Source organism: Phoenix dactylifera, chromosome 10, assembly GCF_051530095.1.
Source record: "Phoenix dactylifera cultivar Ajwa chromosome 10, Ajwa_hap1_PhDact_Kaust_v1.1, whole genome shotgun sequence".
NCBI classification, from domain to species: domain Eukaryota; kingdom Viridiplantae; phylum Streptophyta; class Magnoliopsida; order Arecales; family Arecaceae; genus Phoenix; species Phoenix dactylifera.
Window position 1 is genome coordinate 26,231,819 of NC_143199.1, and position 17,966 is coordinate 26,249,784.

Here is a 17,966-nt window from a genome sequence, read left to right on the forward strand (position 1 = left end):
TTTTCAGCTATTTACATATTGAATAGTGTTTCCTCTAAGTCTGTTCCTACCATACTATATGAGATATGACATGGTAAGAAGCTGAGTCTTGGTTATTTCAAGATTTGGGGATGTCCGGCCCAAGTCAAATGACAACAGGCGGACAAGTTAGAGGATAGGACAATTAGTGCTCGTTTTATAGAATATCCTAAAGAGTTATTTGGATACAATTTTACGTCCTAGAGAATCACAAAGTGTTTGTGAGCCGACATGCTATCTTCATGGAAAATAGTTTATCCTTGATAGAGGCAGTAGGAGAAAAATTGAGCTCGAAGAGAAAGTCTCTAAAGAGCAACGAGCCATTGTGCCTATAGAACCTATTCATATCGAGCCAGTACATGTTGTACCTCCTCCACCTCGTAGATTTAGTAGGATCTTCCATCCTCCTGAAAGGTACTTAGGTATACTTACAAAGGATGTAGAGGAAGTGTTCCTCATGGGAGATAGGGATCAAGGTAAGGATCCCAATACCTACAACGAGGCGATGTTAGACATCGATTCTGAGAGATGGCTGGAAGCCATGAAGTTAGAGATAGACTCCATGCATTCCAACCAAGTCTGGACCTTAGTAGATTCACCGGAAGGTATAGTACCTATTGGGTGTAAATGGATCTACAAGAGAAAATTAAGTTCGGATGGCTAGGTAGAGACCTATAAGGCAAGGCTAATGGCGAAAGGTTATAGTCAGTGCGAAGGCACTGATTATCAGGATACTTTTTCACCTGTAGCCATGTTGAAGTCCATTCGAATATTGCTTGTTGTTGTAACATATCATGATATTGTGATGGTGATCACAAGGTCTGTAAGCTGCAAAGGTCCATCTATGGACAAAAACAAGTATCTCGGAGTTGGAACACTCGTTTCAACGATATAATCAAATCGTTTGATTTCTTCAAGAACGAGAAGGAACCATGTGTTTATAAGAAGGTTAGTGGGAGGGCTATTGCATTCCTCGTATTGTACGTGGATGATATCCTAAGTCAAGGTTTGGTTGTCTAAGGAATTCTCCATGATAGACTTTGGGAAAGCATCCTATATTTTGAGAATTATGGTCTATAGAGATAGATCTAAGAGGATGCTTATCCTATCACAAAATATGTACGTAGAGGGAGTGCTGAAGAAGTTCGGCATGAAAAATCTCTAAAAGGGGATTATTACCCCTTAGGCATGGGATAAATCTCTCCAAGAAGATGTGCCCCAACACATCTGAAGAGATTCAGCAGATGAGCAAGATCCTTTATGCTTCGGCTATAGGGAGCCTCATGTATACCATGCTATGTACGTGACTTGATATAGTACATGCTGTGAGTGTCACAAGCATATATCGGTCAAATTCAGGCAAGAAGCGTTGGATAGCTGTGAAGAACAATCTTAAGTACTTGAGAAGAACTAAGGACATGTTCTTGGTCTTTAGGAGAAGATCAGAGTTGAAGGTAGAAGGATGCACACATATTGATGTTAGAAAGTCTACATCAGAATATGTGCAATAGTGGTTTAGTAAATAGGAAGAGTTCCAAACAACCGATCATTATAGATTCTACCTTAGAAGCTGAATTTTAAGCCGTATCTAAGGGTGCAGTGGAAACCTTCTGGTTTAAGAAGTTCATTGCGGAGTTAGGTGTAATGTCATCAGATGCCATAACATGCTACTGCGATAACAAAGGCACCATAGCACTAGCTAAAGAGCCAAGGTCTCACCAGAAGCCGAAGCACATAGAGCGGTGGTTTAACCTAATAAGCGACTACTTTGAAAAGAAATAAGTAAAGGATCAGAGAGTAGACTCCACAGGAAATGTAGTGGACCCATTCACTAAGCAGATAAGTCAGCAGAAAACTGAAGCGCATCTTGAGAAGATGGGGCTTAGGTTTATAGCTGATTGGCTTTAGTGCAAGTGGGAGATTGTTAGAAGTATGCCCTAGAAGCCAATTTGGCCGACGCATTATTTTATTCTGGGACATAAATTTGTACTTGACCTAATAATGAATTTATTAGAATGGGCATTCTTTTCATTCATGTTCTTATGTGTCCATGAATCGTCCAAGAAATTAATAAGATGATGACGCATATTCTCAAGAGTTGAGAATTTGAGGCATGTGTCATTGGTGATTAATTTCTGAATTGCTCCTGATCGATGGATCATCACGAGGACGGTGATCGATCCGCTGAGATTAGTGCACAGATCGCTTTCTTTGATGGACGAGTCTTGAGTCCACAGTGTGGCGACATTGGAGCAATTGTGCAAGTGCTTGTTAGAGAACAAGGGTACTGAGCGTGACCATAGCAAGTAGTCACTTGGATGTCTATCCACTCGTCAGTGACTTACTTGATGCTGCAGTTGTATGACTGGTCCTTTGACCTGCGATGCGTCGGCTATTCACAGTGAGGTTGCTGTAGTTTGACGAGCACATAAACATGAGCCCTAGCCAATTGGGTTCTTGTGGTGCAGATTGGCTGCAATAGGTTCATTGTAGGAGTAGGGGTGCATCTAGATGGAATCTATCGATCTTGATAGGTTAAGAGAGATCCTATGTGATTTATGAGACTGAGTTCGTAAATCCTCGGCCGGGGTAGTATGTACAGTGGAAAAGGAGTTTTCCATTCTCGAACTTAAGTCGAATAAATCTTGACATATGACAGACGATGGGGTTTGACGAGTTATCCATGACCTCCGTTCTGTAGGGATCCATGATAGAAGGACCGTATCATATGATAACTGCACCTAGAGGTTCATCATTCCATTCTGCTGGGTTGCCACTACATGCTGCTAGGTGTCACTGGTGGATGGTGAGACTCACAGGGACTATCTTGATGATCGATGGTCCCTGGTGAGTTGAGTTGGAATTGTTCCAACCCATTGAAAGGAGTTTTCAATGATATTGTGATAGAGATCGCAATATATCTCACTACCAGACAGAATAGAACCTATGGGGTCACACACATTAGAGGTATTGACCGATCCGATGGTTGAATTGTGATTAGGAATAACAAATAATCAATTTGATTGATAATTGGTTAACCCGCTAAGAGTTAGTGAGTTGAAGAAGAAATAATTGCAATTGGATTGAAATTTAATTTAATTAATTGGATTTAATTAATTGGACTTAATTACGAGTTCTACTTGGAGTAGGATTCTTAGAGTCCTAATTGGATTAGGATTTCAAATTAAATTAAAGTCCTACTTGGAGTAGGATTTCTAAAGTCCTAATTAGATTATGACTGAAATTGAATAAGTCCTAATTGGATTAGGAGTTCTTAAGTTCTAATTAATTTTAATCTAATAGATTAAGATGACTTCTAATTGGATTAGGATTCAAGAGTTCAATTGAGTCATGGTTTAATTGAAATCCTAATTAGATTAGGATTTAAAGGGAAAGAAAGATTGGGTTCACTCAATCCTCTTTGGAAGAGAATTAGACCCACCTTGTAAATGGCCCCCATGCCCCACTTAATTGGATTAAGTGAGGCGTGTGTGTGATAGGGAGAAGAGGGAGGGGCGTACCCCTCCCTAGGCTGATTACGTGAAGAAAAAGAGGGAGGGGCTACACCCTTCCTCTTGCCTTATAGGATAAGGTTGGAGCTCCTAAATTTTAGGAGCTCCACACCCAAATTAAAGAAGGATAGGGGCTGCCACCTTAAGAGTTTTTTTTTTTTTTTTTTTTTTTTTCTTTTGGTGCCGTGAACCCCTCTCCCTCTTTTGGGTTTTTTCAGCCGCAATGCAAAGAAAGAAAAAGAAAAAAAGGATAAACATGAGCTCCTAAAAGTTAGGAGCTCACGCTTAGATATTTCAAAAGGAGGGCATGCGGGCCCCTTGCACAACCCCTCCTTTGGAAAAACGTGGGATTCTCTCCTCTTCCTTTGAGCCGTGAACAGCACCCTCCTTTCTGAGGGTTTCAGCCGCCAACAAAAAAAAAAAAAAGGGAGGAGGCGTTGGCTCTCCTTTCTCCCTTCCTTCTTCCACCAAAATAAAAAGGCTGCAACTTGTTGCTCCCTTTTCATTCTTCTTTCTCCAATCCTTCTTGTTCAAGGGAGAGCAATCAAGGAGTTGTTTGCTGCAAGAAGAAAGAGATTCATCCATCCAAAGTCTTCTCTACAAGGGAGCTAGCACCCCGGGGAGATTCAAAGGCTTCAATCGGTCCTCTCCTCGTGTGGATACCTGTAGAGGCCGGACGCGTGTGCGGCTTTAAGCGAACCTTCAACAAATACCACGATCATCAGATTGCGGTGATCATCTACCCGCACAAGGTGAAGATCTGATCTTCTTAATCATATAAAAAGTATTTAATCCTAATCTATCTACGAACGACGGTTTTAAAATATGTTCATGCGATGAACGGAATCTCGCGCATGTCTTCCGCTGCGCGCAGAATTTTTCTGAAATTTTCTGCGGCGTGCGAGGGATTCCAACACAATAAGGGTTAGTATCTCCTTGGGGCTACGAGCTAGGGTCAAAAGGCACCATTTTCAGCGATTTTTATCTTAAAGTCGGGAAGAAGGGGAGGAATCGCTCGTCTTCCTCGCCAATCAACTGCTTTGCTCATCTCTTGAAACACATGCACAACTTGAAGAACATCACACTTTCTTAGTATCCGATGGATGTCACCTAGTAGCGAGTGTTCTGTCCCCCTCTGTCCTCTTTTAATATCCACTCAATCAGAGATGATACTCTCAATCTTTAACACACGTCGCGCTTAGGAGATTTTCTTTTATGCTGCTTTGAGCTCTGCCTCAAAAGCTGATGCCTTGAAGGTACGTCGTCTCTTCGTAGCAATTAATTTGGAGTTATGGTCCTTGATCACAAATGTAGCTCCAGCTCTATCTCTACCGGCTGGTAGACTGCCATCAAAATTCATCATGAGATGCCAAGCAATCTGGGTTTTGGTTGGGGACGGTAGCGAACGCCGGAAGAAATAAAGGCTTGCGGGAGCTGGTTAGTTATCGTGATCCTACGGGAGGTAATCGGTTCTCCGCTCTAGACCCAAGGTCACATTAACGCCGTTGCAAGGGTTATTATGACAATTATGGGATTGAATTTTCGACACCGGCAATGCTCATTGATAATGTTGTAATGGATGATAGCAGCCAAACAAAAACAATCATAGTATCTTTTGATAGGCAAAAAAATCATAATTTAACTGCTGTATTAATCCAAAAAAGTTAAACATTTATAACCAATATAAAATTTTGTACTTCTGCCTAATTTGAACTATCAAGTATTGAATCAATATTTGAGGGTGCATTATGCAATGCTTGAATTGTAACATCTTCTGTTAAAAAAAATATAATTATTATATATTAAAAATTATAAGAAACTAGCAAATTCTAAAAATAAATAAAGTAAATAGAGCATGGGATGTGTTATGGTATTTTCGTACTCGTGATGGTTTAGGTTAGTTAATCTGCGCCTTCGTCATATGCTGCACCCTCTCTATCCCCTAAACCCAAACCCTTTCCGCGCCGGAAAAGAAACCCTCTCCTCTCTCTCTCTCCTCGTCGTCTTCGATGCCCAGCCCTCTCCTCTGCTTGAAAGCATCAATTTCCACAAATTACCTGCGCTCCGTCCTTCCTCATCTTCTCCTCATTTCCTCTCCTCGCCGCTTCGCCAGGGGCATTTCCGCCCGAGAGATGAGACTGCGGAGCGCGAGCTCGTCGGCGTCCGCATCGCCGCCGGGTCCGACACGGTCGTTCCAGCTCCGGGTCAACCCCCTGACCGGCGAATCGGAGTGGATCGTCGTCGAAGAAGGAGAGGAGGAAGGAGAAGAAGAAGAGAAGAAGACCCCAAAGTCCCTTCTTGCTACCACCTCCTACCTCGATATGCTAAATGATTCCCCCCGGAATCGCGCTTTCCGCGAAGCGATCGAGAAAACCATCACCAAGCCCTGCCACGTCCTCGATATCGGGTAATTGTTCTAGATTTTTAAATTTTATTCTTTGATTTTTGTTGATTTTATTTGTTATTTAGAGCAGTTTTAAGGGAGCAATATAGGTTGTTCTTAGTAGGAGGAATTAGTGGATGGGCATTTATGAAGCTGAAGTCAGATACGGAACAATTTTTCATTTTCACTTTTATTGATTCTAAATATTTTTTGGTTAAATTTGGTTCTTTTTATTAAGATTTTATCAACAAGCTCCCATGGTTGTAATTATATGGTAATAGGTGACTAAGACAAATCAAATAATGGTGGGAGATACCAGTCACCTCTCCTTTTTGTTCAAGAAAAGCAAAGGTGCAAATTTTATAGATATAGTGCTTTTTACTTGTGAACTATGATATGTTATGGTATGTTTTGGACTCAGTCATAACTCCATTCATGAGACTGTTAGAAGAAGAAAACCTCAAAATTGATGTGATTATGCCCTTTTAACTTTAAAATCCATGTGCCTGTGCCATGTTGCTAGATATATGTTTGAATAATGTATCTTAATATAATAAATAAATGAAGAATGATATCATGTTACAAGAACATCTCTACAGATTTTCTAATTTTTTATTTGCAATTTGGGTGAAAGGGTGGAAGTTTGGCCTTAGCTGTGGGTTACTAATCATAAGAAGCTTACTCTATGAAAATATTTTAAATACTTTTCTGATCCTAGAGCGGGGACCGGACTGCTGTCAATGATGGCTGGACGGGCAATGGCAAAGTTGGGAGGGACAGAGGAGGAGAGGGTGTCGGCTTGTGAATCCTACCTTCCTATGGGGAAGTTGTTGCGGAGGGTATTACGAGCAAATGGAATGGAGGAGAAGGTGAAGGTCTTCCACAAGCGTTCTGATGAGCTCAGGGTTGGAGTGGACCTTGACTCACCTGCAGATGTACTGGTAGGTTGCCCTTGCACTTTAGAAAATTTGAGTTTGGTTATTCTGTGCATGGATACTAGCTTTGATCAGATTTTTTTGAGTTTTTCAAAGGAGAACAAAGAAATAGCAAAAAGTGTTTAACAAAAAAAAGAAAACACCACCTTGACAAAGAAACTTGAAGTTGTAAGCCAACATTTTTTTTCTCCCCCAAAAAATAGCATGTTTCTAGTTCTCTTTGGAAATTCCATTTCCCAGACATACAAAGTGATAGGCAATGAGTTTTTCTATCTAGTAGTTACTAAAGTTTCAAGAGTGGTAGTGAAACTTTTGGATGTCTTGGGTTTTTCTCCTGTACTGAATTTTGATATTGGGAATTATAATATTAGAATGGTAGTTGGAACTTGGAGGGAAAACTGCATTTCATTTATTCATTTTTTCGCAAGAACCTTTCGCTTTTCCTGCAACTATATGTACTGAGTCAATCTTCGAGAAAGAAATTTCTTCTTACTTGTGTCTAAAGGTTGAATGATGCTAATATGTATCTGCAACAATGTTAAAGTGAGCATGCTCCCAAGGGTCTCCCTTTTTTTCTCTTTTATTAATGTTTATGCACATGTTTGATGTGGACTAAACTATATCATCTTTGTGAAGTTTTCTGAGGAAACATGAATTTGAATGCTACTTACCTTTTCCCTGTAGATAACCTGTTAAGCTAAATAACTTTTGTAGGTACCATCTCAGGGCAAGATCCTGATATACTGTCAAATAAAATTCAGAAGGAATATGATCTTCTCGAACAGTATGACCTCCCATTGTCTGGCCATGTTTGCCAGCCAATCTGTAGCTATTGGCCTATGAGTTCCCCAAGGGCTATACATCTTGCTGGATCTCAAAATTTAAGAATTTCCTATAAAAAATTGAGAGCATTTAAAGGAAAAATGTAGCAGTAGGATATGGATAAAATGCACAAAAGGGTTATTTTTAGCAATCTAAATATTTGGAAGAGAGCACGAGAAGGAAAAATATGAAATTTTTATAGAGGACCTTGAACTTCTTCCATTTAGTGATTTGGATGCTTCGGGATTATAAACAACCATTCATTTTTCCAATTCAACTTAGCTTTTGATTTATGAGATATCACAACTTCCTGATGCATATCCAATTCAACTGTCTAATAACAGAAGTTCATATCCATATTTATGTTGACCAATTTCCAGAAATAAAATTTGGCAAATTTAAATTATGTCCCTACACTGCCTTTCTACTCATATGGTGATGCACCATTCATGTAGAAACTAACATTCAGCAAGATATTTTCCATTTAGAGGTTGATTGGATTTCTTAGGACTGGTATATAAAGATTAGAAAGGACAACATTTTAGCAAGTTTAATGGCTAATTGTGTAATGTATAAAACTACAAATAACTGTTTTTGACTACAAATTTGTTCCCCATAAAATGGACCATCTTATATGCAGAAAAGATTACTTCTTATGCTTATATTCTCCATATATTTATGCAATCATGCCTTGTCCAAAGCACATTGGATCAATCCTAGATGATGCAATTGTTCTCTTTTTTTGGTCAAAAAGAGGATGCAATTGTTTGATCTGGGCCTTAAGACAATCTTGCATGCACATGAAACACTTATTACATATATGAAAAAGGAAATTCAACTAATATGCAGGTCAGTGAGATACTAGACTCGGAGTTGTTGGGAGAAGGACTAATACCAACTCTACAGCAGGCACATGAGATGCTATTGGTGAAAAATCCCCAAACAATCCCATATCGAGCCACTACCTATGGGCAGGTACATGTCCTTTGATTTTTATATTTGTCATGCAAGATCTGCCTCAACATATTTTTAAAAAGAATCCCTTTCTACAAATCTTTATAAAAATGCTATGCTTTTTTCTTCCCAAACCAGCATTTGAAAAATTCATGGTTGACATGTTAATCACATTTCTTTATTTTTTCTACAGGATTGCCAATACAAGCCTTTTTCTATAAAAGAAACAATTCTATAGTGCTCTAGTCTGCCTTTTTATTTTTCATTTGGAACCTCAGTGTATGACCCCAGTAATATATGCAATTATTTCCTGTGTTTTCCTTTAGAAAATTCATAAGATTTTTTTTCCTGTAAATTAGAATCTAAGTTCTTGGCTTTGGAAATTACCATCAAACCTCAGGAATTATTTGGCATTAGTGCATTCTAGATTTCGAATTTCTCTGGTCATGCATTTAGTTTTCATGGTGAAGTTTATTTATATCCTCTTTGTAAAATATCTTTCTGTTTTATGATTTTGTGCTCATACCCACAATAAATTAGCATCATATATCCAAGATGCTTGAAGAAGCAAGGCTTAACTATTATATTTTGATGTCCCAGCTAGTTGAAAGCACATTCTTATGGAAGCTGCATGATTTGTATAGCAGTGAATTAAATGCATCGGATGGGATACATCTTGCACCAGCTGGATTAGAGAGGATTATCCATGTAAAACAACAGCAATATGCCATGCATTGTGATGCAATATCACAAGAGATACGATTGGTATGAGCTTAACTGTCTTCACATGCTATTGCTTCCATAGGAAATACAAATGCTTTATTCCTAATGTAGGATCCATCCAGCTGTCAGAACCGTTCAAAATTTTTGAATTTGACTTTTGGAAACGACCAGACAGTCATGGAGAAACTGAGATTTGGGTAAAAGCAATTGATGATGGAAAAGTTCATGCCGTAATTTCATGGTAACGGTCATAATGCAAATTAATTACTGCAGCAGCTTCCGTAGATGACAGTCCTTATTTGGTTCTATTTATAGGTGGGTGCTTCAGCTTGACTATGAGGGATCAATCTTCTATTCAACAGCTCCCAGATGGATGAGATCTTCCGATACTGAGATTGTACCAACACATGCCTCTGGTGAATCGAATCATCTAAATAAATGCTATGCCCTTAAGTTAAAATTTCTTTATATTTTTATTCTAAATCTCTGCATTTCTTCTTATTTGCCAATAGTTTAGACTTTAGATTGTTAGAAACCAAAGAAGTTGAGATTTTAAAACTCGCCTTGATAGAAGTGTATCTATATCTAATGTTTTAGTATATTAGTTATGATAAAAAATAAAGACATATATAAGCTAAACTATAATCAATTTTCTCTTTGTTGATTACATGAATGTACATATCAATTTGGTTAGAAGTTCATAAGTCTATCAACAAAATTAAATCATAGGTAAAGAAAAATATCAGACCGAGTTAATATGGAAAATCATAGAAGTTTTTGAAAATAGCCTTTGATCTGTGAATATGTACAGCAGATGTTGGATTATCCCCAAAAGAAAAAAATTGCGAACATCATATCTTCCAACTCGCATATATTTATCATCAAGAATTTTGAACTATAAATCAAGCCTAACAGTGTCATTATGGATTTATGCACAGAGATGCTCTAGTCTGGGAAAATATTTACAATGACTTTCTAGAGATTTTATAACTTGATCATGCATTCTTTTTTAGGAGAAAGGGGGACTGCAGTCTACCTAGAAGTGAAACATGCATGTCATGTGCTTGATGATGCTAGTCATGAATTAAAATTCCCAATACACACAGAAGCAAAGTATGCTGAACCGGTACCGGTAAGCGTACCGATCGCCTACCAGACCTATTCGAGACCGGTTCGGACCGGTTCATACCAGTATTGAACCGTCCTTTATAAAATAGCGTGCGTGGGCGTGCTGCTCGGTACCAGCGCGAACCGGTCTAGTTCGCATCTAATAAAAGACGGTACTGGGCTTGTACCGGTGCGAACCAGTCCGATTTGCACCGGTACGCCTCCGTACCGCTCTTTTCCGGACCCATAGGGGCCGAAACCATTTTCCATGCTTGAACCGGACCGGTTAGGGACCGGACCGGTCCGGTACGTGTTGAACCGGCCAGTACGAGCCAGTTGAGCATACCACATTAAATATTATATATGTTGTAGAATGCAAAATTCATTCCCTGGACAATTAAAAATGAGCAAAACTGAAGCTATTGATCACTTTCTAGTTAATGAGTTTTGGTTGAGCAGAGGTGCCATAGTGTGGTTTTTGTGTGGTAATACAATTCATGCTTTCTCTCATCATCTTTGTTAGACTAGTTTGCTCATTTTCTTACATGCTGTGCTTTGATGTTGCTATCTGCTGACTTTAGTGCAAGTATTTGACCAGTTTGAAGTTTCCTTCATTGTATGCCGCGTGCAATAGTTGTTGATGAATGACACCCTCTTTTTACGTGTTCCTTTTTAAGTTTTTATTCTTTTTCCCCTTTTCATTTCAAAGTGTCAAAGTTACGAGTCAGATTGCTCCATGCCATAAACGTAGTTATTACATTTTCTTTTCACCAATTCTCTGTGAGAAATGATGAAAGTTTGATGTTTAATTTTACAAATTCATAAATGACTCTCATCTTTTGATGTTTAACTTTAACATTATGTACTTTAATGTTGATATTTTCTCTTTAGTGGGTGGTGAAAATTGGTGCAATCATTGGAAGCAATGTGTTTGGCTCACTCATGGCACAGGAATGCCTGTCTCAAAGGATAAACATGTTCTCTTCAAAGCTGTTCACGATGATACTAGCGTTTCATATTGTCTCAAGTTTGATGAGCAGAGAGCTTATAATGACTTCAATTCTGCAAACTGTCTTATTACGCTTTTGCCAGAAAGGATTGCTCTTTATGGCGACAAAGATTGGAGATTGGCCCTAATAAGAGCCGTAAAAAATGCTGTAAGAATTTGCTTTCATCTTTGGAGATTATTATATTCAGGCAGATCTTTTTCCAGCATTCATCTGGGTTCATGGTGCATGTTTTATGTGATTACTTGATATCGATTCTTTAAACAGCTTTCTGACATGTAACAAAAAAATCAGCATTAATATTGAACATGAATATACTATTGAGGTAGTTTTAGTTCTTGATGACGAATATAAAACTGATTTGTAACTTGGACTAGCATATGTACGAAAAATTGTTATTCCGAAATATATTCCAAAAGATTCTTAATAATTTGCATTTTCGTGGGATTCAGGAATTCTAGTGACCATGGTTGCACTCTTCATTCTCTTCCATTTACTTGACTTTGTTATATAAGGATTTTGCATTTTCTCTCTTCTACCATGCGTGCCTTGCTCATATTCAATCTCTTGTATGTTTACTCATATGAAATCTTTTTTATGTCCAGTTGTGTGTTAGATCATCTCCATTGTGTGTTGTTGCTGATGACAGTGTGTTCTTAACAATTCTTACTGCATCTCTCTCAAAAACTTCAAATGTTATCTCAACCTTTCCCGGGCTGCGAGCGAAAGGTGCTCGATATCTGCAAGCAGTTGCTGATGCAAATGGTTTCTCTATAGATCATATAGAAGTTATTGGTAGAAGAACAGCATGCTTAATTTCAGATGGTTTTAGACAGAGAAAGGTAATGTCATGTTTTCCATGACCATAAATTTCATTGAGAGAGTTTGTACAGTGATTTCTGCATTCCCACTAAAGTTAAGCTGCATATAATAATGTTTTAGTTTGATGATATTGTTTGGTATTCAATTTTAACAGATCGGTGTTGTTATATGTCTGTTCAAGTAGGTTGACTTGTTCGTAGGAGAACCATATTATTACGGAAATGAAGGAATGCTTCCATGGCAGAATCTTCGATTTTGGTTAGTAAGAGATTTCCATGTCCTGTTGTTTTACATTTTTAACTTTTGTGGCCTTTCTAATAGCCATTATATAATGGGAATTTGATGCATCAAAATTTATTTTTATCTCAATTTATTAGTTATTGTTTTCTGTTTTATTTGGTTATTTTTTTGGGTCAAAAGAAACTGTGGTATTTTGCTCACGGGTACTGTTTATGCTACAGTAACTTGAGCAGTTTTTATTTAGCTATTTGAGCCTTTAATTTGTGATTTTTTGGTTGACTGTCTTGTCTTAGTTTTATTTCTTTTCTAGGTTTTGTGATGTAGGACTCTGAGGGGTTAAGGCTGCCTACATGCAATGGTGGACCTTGAGGTGAAGGATTAAGGTTATGAAGGACTTTATTGCCTGGTGTCCTGGTTCTGAGATTAGGATTGTCAATAAGAAAACTTGGATTTAGGGCTATGGCTATTTAAAAGAATGTTTATTTAGGGTGTCTTATATGTAGAAAGATAAACCAAATCACAATCTGGACCTCTCTTAGACAATCAGATATAAATCTATAATCAAACTACGTCAAATAACACACACAGAAATCTGTAGACAGCAATATGATCTATTTAAAGCTCAAAAGAAGCAGGGAGAAACAGCAGATTTATGAAATAAAGTAGAAAATCGAGAGAGGAGAGGAATAAGTAGCAGAAAATAAAGAGATGATGAGAAGAGGGGAAGAGAGATGAAGGAAACAAGAGAGCTGAACCTGGTCTCAAATCTTCAATACCCTTCACAATGAAAAAACCAGCATATAAGTCTTTTGGTCGACCCACTTTATAAAGACTTTGAAACTTGACCTACAAGTTGATGGATTTTAGTCATTTTGGGGACTCTTCACAAAGATAGCGTCACTATCATGCTATAGTGATATAAACAGTAACCCACCTCTAAACTTACCTAAATTGACTCCCTTTGTACCTCCCAGAATTATGGAGTTAAAGATTTTATGTTCAACCTTCATTGGCTATTATTGGATTAAAAAACATTCTAATGGTTTAATCTAAAGCCCACAATTAAAGAACTTTAAATCAGCATAATTAAGGCTAATGAATGTGATACAATTCAGTTCCTGCATCAGTTAGGAAAGGTGGTCTTTTGAGGCTAATGAATGTAATAGCAGCCATTATTTTTGTCCTAGAAAATCCCGCACAGGGAGGAAATGATTGTTATTATTTTCAATTATAATGGAAGATAATGGTTTGGAGGGGGGTGTCTTACATTGGAAATAATGGCATCACTAAAATCTTGCATGAAAAACAATAAAATAAGTACTTCAAGTCATAATACTAAATTTCTCACAGTTCTCCACCTGCACACATCATGTTCCAATGAGTGGGCTTTTTTTTGTTTTGGGGGGGGGGGGGGGGGGGGGGGGAGGCGCCAAGTTGGAAGCATCAGGAATGAAACATTCTTTTCCTAGTTTTTTGTAGGGTTGTAGATGTTTTATTGTCATGTGCCAATCAATTGACGATCCAAGATTTGAATATTATGTTCTAGATCACATCCTTGGATCAAGATCAGTATAAGATCTAGATCTGTGTATGCATCATTCAATCCCTTGGATCATAAGACCCAACTTCACTTGATCATATTAGATGCATATTAGATCATGTGGACGTCCATTTTGTATAATTTATTGGACTATATGGCTTTTAGAATTGCATATTTATCTCTACTTAGCCTGAGCACATAAAGTTAGCAAGCCTGTTAGGTTTTTTTGACCCCTAGAAAATAAAGAAGCAGAAGATTTTGAGTTTACAGAATTTAGATCAAGTGCAGGACTTTGTATTTTGCAACCATTTACTAAAAACTGATTTTTTTTAAAAATAATCTACCTTAAAGATAATTGAATTGATATGTTGAATGTGAATACTTTTAATAATTAGACATGATACATGTTTCGTCGACATACTATATATGGGCATATAGAAATTAAGCTTCTTATATATGGCTCTTCATCCTTCATCTGCTTTGTGTTTGACTCATTTTTTTCCCTGTCACATTTCTTTTATATTTTTAAATTTTTGAAGAAACTGGAAAAGGAATAATTTACCATCTGCAATTTGATACATGACCCAGTCTGATCTAGCTTCCTCTATGATTTATGACTCAGTGTCAATCTTGACAACACGGTCGATCAGTATGCTATAATAATGGTGCAACATTAGCAAATAGATGATGCCAATAAGGTCAAAACCTGTCCCTTCAGATAAACAGGTGTTTTGTATCGTGCCTGCGAGGACACGACATAGAAAATAGTAGAATTGCTCATGTAAACCTTAACGCAATTAGAGTCTGTCACAGTATTCAGGGGATTATACCTTTTTGCACGATAAAGCCAACAATACAAGGCGGGCTACCTTTTGATTTCTTTATCTGTTATCTTATTTATGACATTATATCATAGTCCTAAGCATTCTGGTTCATTTTAAATTGATTGAAGGAAGGAGAGGACTCTGCTTGACTCAATTCTAGCTGAAGATGTATTTATCATGCCTTGTAAAGGAACCTTGAAGGTTTGTGCCATGTCACTTCCGGTGAGTTTCTTTTCTATTTGTACCTCCTTTTTTTTTTCAATTCTATAAATTGATTGCTTGAAGCCAGTGATTTCTTTTCTCGTCATTGTAGTGTTAGAAAATTTATTTTCTTATGCAGAACTTATGGAGAAGTCAGTGCTGCCTCCAAGATGTTGAGGGCTTTGACCATTCGGTTGTGAATGAGACTTTAGGGGCCTGTGGTGACTTACCCCCAATGCAGGAAGGTCCTTGTCTGCCTTATTATATATGGCAATGTGGTGAGGTTAAGGTAAGTATATCAAATTGTAGAAGATAAGTTTGACCTGTGAAAATACTCTAGACATGTACCCATTAAACTTTTTTGGTTTGACTTATATAAATGATTGGTTTTATTCTTGTAAACTGATGTGATTGCTCGCTTAATATCCAACAGAAACTTAGTGAGGCAATTTCAATCATGGAGTTTAATTTCTCAGAGCCAATTCATGCATGTTTTGGAAAAACAAAGGTATTTTTTGTTCAGTGGCTTCTTTGTGTAGCCCTTATGTACATTTTCCTGAATAGATGCTATATACTTGATCTCCAATGCATGTTTTTGTTGGCCATTTTTATTTTATATTGCATGCTATCCAATTGTCCTCAACTGGCTAAAATATTCATTTGCCCATTTTTCAGATTTACATTCATCATATGGAATTTTACTTTTATACATGAAAATGGTGAGGATTTCTCATTAAATTCTGAGTACATCTTTGGTAAATTTCTTTGTCAACTCCTGGATTCAGAGTTATAATTAATAAAAGAGTCTACATGCTTTGAGTTGGTGGGTGCAACTAATATCTAGTCCAGTACTTGATTCGAGGTGATCTTTTGATAATGAAACAGGCAGAAGCAGTCTTTCTCTCAAATGTTGTGACAGGCCTTTACAAATTTTGGCCTGCAATCCATTTAATTAGGCATATATCAGACAGCTTGGCCTGCAATCCATTTAATTAGGCATATATCATTGTTCCCGAGGATTCCTTTCGATTCTCAGACAGTTATAGCTTAAATTTGATCTTCATTATTGATGTTTTCAATTAGCCGAGATTGGAGTATGTACCTTCCCAAATAAAGCCATAATTTTCACCACTTGCATCTTTTCAGATCTTTCAATTCCATTGCTTCCATGCATGCTTCTCACATCGTTTGCACTCATCAAATTTGATATCAACAAGCTGCTCAACCCATAAGCAGAAAGTGGCAACTGAGTTATGTCTTTCCAAACAACAAAAAAGTTTCTTACTTCCCAAAGATCACAACCAAAGATAATAGAAAAGTTATTTTTATCAAAGCCTACAAAAAGCCACTCACATACAATATAATATAATCTACAAATTTCAAAAGAAAAGGCTTATTGTAGAACAAGAAACCTACATTTGTATGGACTAATAAAGGAGGTCTGATGGGTGCAGAACAAAGATATGATAACAATGAAATATGAGAGGTGGTTAATTGTCCTGGCCTTGAAGTTACTGACAGGTCTTGGAAATTAAGATCCTGATGCTGCTGAGGATTAGGTTAAAATTTCAAATTGATGAAAACAATTGAAAAGAAGAATAGGGTACTGAGGTAATGAAAACTGGAGAGGTGTGGCTCACACATGTGCAAGATACAAAATGGCAAAAAAATTGAAAAAAATGAAGTCAACTGGTTAAACAATGAAGAAAAATTACATAAAATGAACAATGGCATGATACCAGGAACTTTCGTTCCAAAGGATACGCTTTTAGCCAACTCTCCATGTACTTTACTAAGGGGCATTCTGATCATGTTGTTTTCTACTTCTTCAGCAATAGTATTCCAACCTCTTCATTCTTTATGCAGATTGAGTTTTCGGAGCCAGGATTATGCCATGGTTTTGCACTTTGGATTGATTGGGTGATGGATGAAAAAAATTCCATTGTTTTGACAACTGGGCCAGGTTTGCATCATTGCGAATCACTTGTTCCATTCCAGTATTCCTGATGCAATACTTCATTGTCCTTGAACTTTTAATGAAGAAACAACTTGTGTACAATCCAAGATATTCCAAGCCGTATCGCCTTTCTTTTATTTATATTTTCATTCTTGTGGGACTGTTGATTTCAGATAGCAGATATTGGAAACAAGGAGTGAAGCTTTTGAGCAAGCCTGTGGCAGTCGATGCCGTTGAGTGCTTTGCTGAGATTGAGGCATTTTTTGACCCTTCAACTGGCGAAGTCACCATTAAATCCTCATTCTCATCATCTTGATTGGATCCACAGAAGACGATGTCTTTAAACCATCTGTACGTTTATTTATTAATTGCTTACTCTATAGTTTGTTTTTCTCCTGAATGATCTCTGTTCTGTTTGTGAGACGGGCACGGCTTGGTAATGCTGATGCGTGTTCAGCCGTTAAATATACATGTTCTGTAAATTGGGATACTTATTAATGTGAAGTAATAGCTGATATCAATCTCTATTATAATAAAGAAAGGAACTCTACTATTAAGACTTAACTAAATAAATAAAGTTTTCATTTGCCGATCTTATGTCCAATCAACAATGAGATATGAAAGCATAATGTATGTAATGTTGAGGCTTATGGATAACTTTTGAAAAACGTGGCAAGAGTTTTTGTGGGCCATAACGTAGGCTAGAGGATTTTAGTGTAGAGAGGAAGAAGATAAAAAAATATAAATTTGTATTTGTAACGGGTTAAAATACATATGGATAAAAATTTAATATTTAATTAATATTAACGTATCTATATCTATCCAGGGAAAAAATATATTTAGCGGCAATTATTTTATAGGTTGGAAGCAAAATAGTTATGATACCAAATGTTAGGGGTCATCTAATATATTTAATATATA

At 37.3% G+C, this 17,966-nt stretch overlaps 1 protein-coding gene across 2 annotated transcripts; it reads left to right on the forward strand.

Annotated features, from left to right (window-relative positions):
* The first annotated feature begins 5,453 nt into the window (after positions 1-5,453).
* Positions 5,454-17,586, forward strand: PRMT7 (protein arginine methyltransferase 7). Of its 2 annotated transcripts, XR_015969408.2 has the most exons (15): positions 5,464-5,937; positions 6,632-6,854; positions 8,520-8,645; positions 9,225-9,389; positions 9,470-9,588; positions 9,663-9,763; positions 11,346-11,611; positions 12,067-12,303; positions 12,468-12,541; positions 15,016-15,109; positions 15,228-15,377; positions 15,522-15,596; positions 15,764-15,807; positions 16,955-17,051; positions 17,219-17,586. XR_015969408.2 is itself a non-coding variant. In XM_039115556.3 (14 exons), exons 1-14 carry the CDS (start codon positions 5,540-5,542, stop codon positions 17,359-17,361), a joined length of 2,268 nt encoding a protein of 755 aa, XP_038971484.3. In that variant the 5' UTR covers positions 5,454-5,539; the 3' UTR covers positions 17,362-17,586. The 2 variants fall into 2 exon arrangements, 1 of the variants encoding a protein (XP_038971484.3); XM_039115556.3 differs by lacking the exon at positions 15,764-15,807 and having other exon boundaries at positions 5,454-5,937.
* Positions 17,587-17,966: the final 380 nt, after the last annotated feature.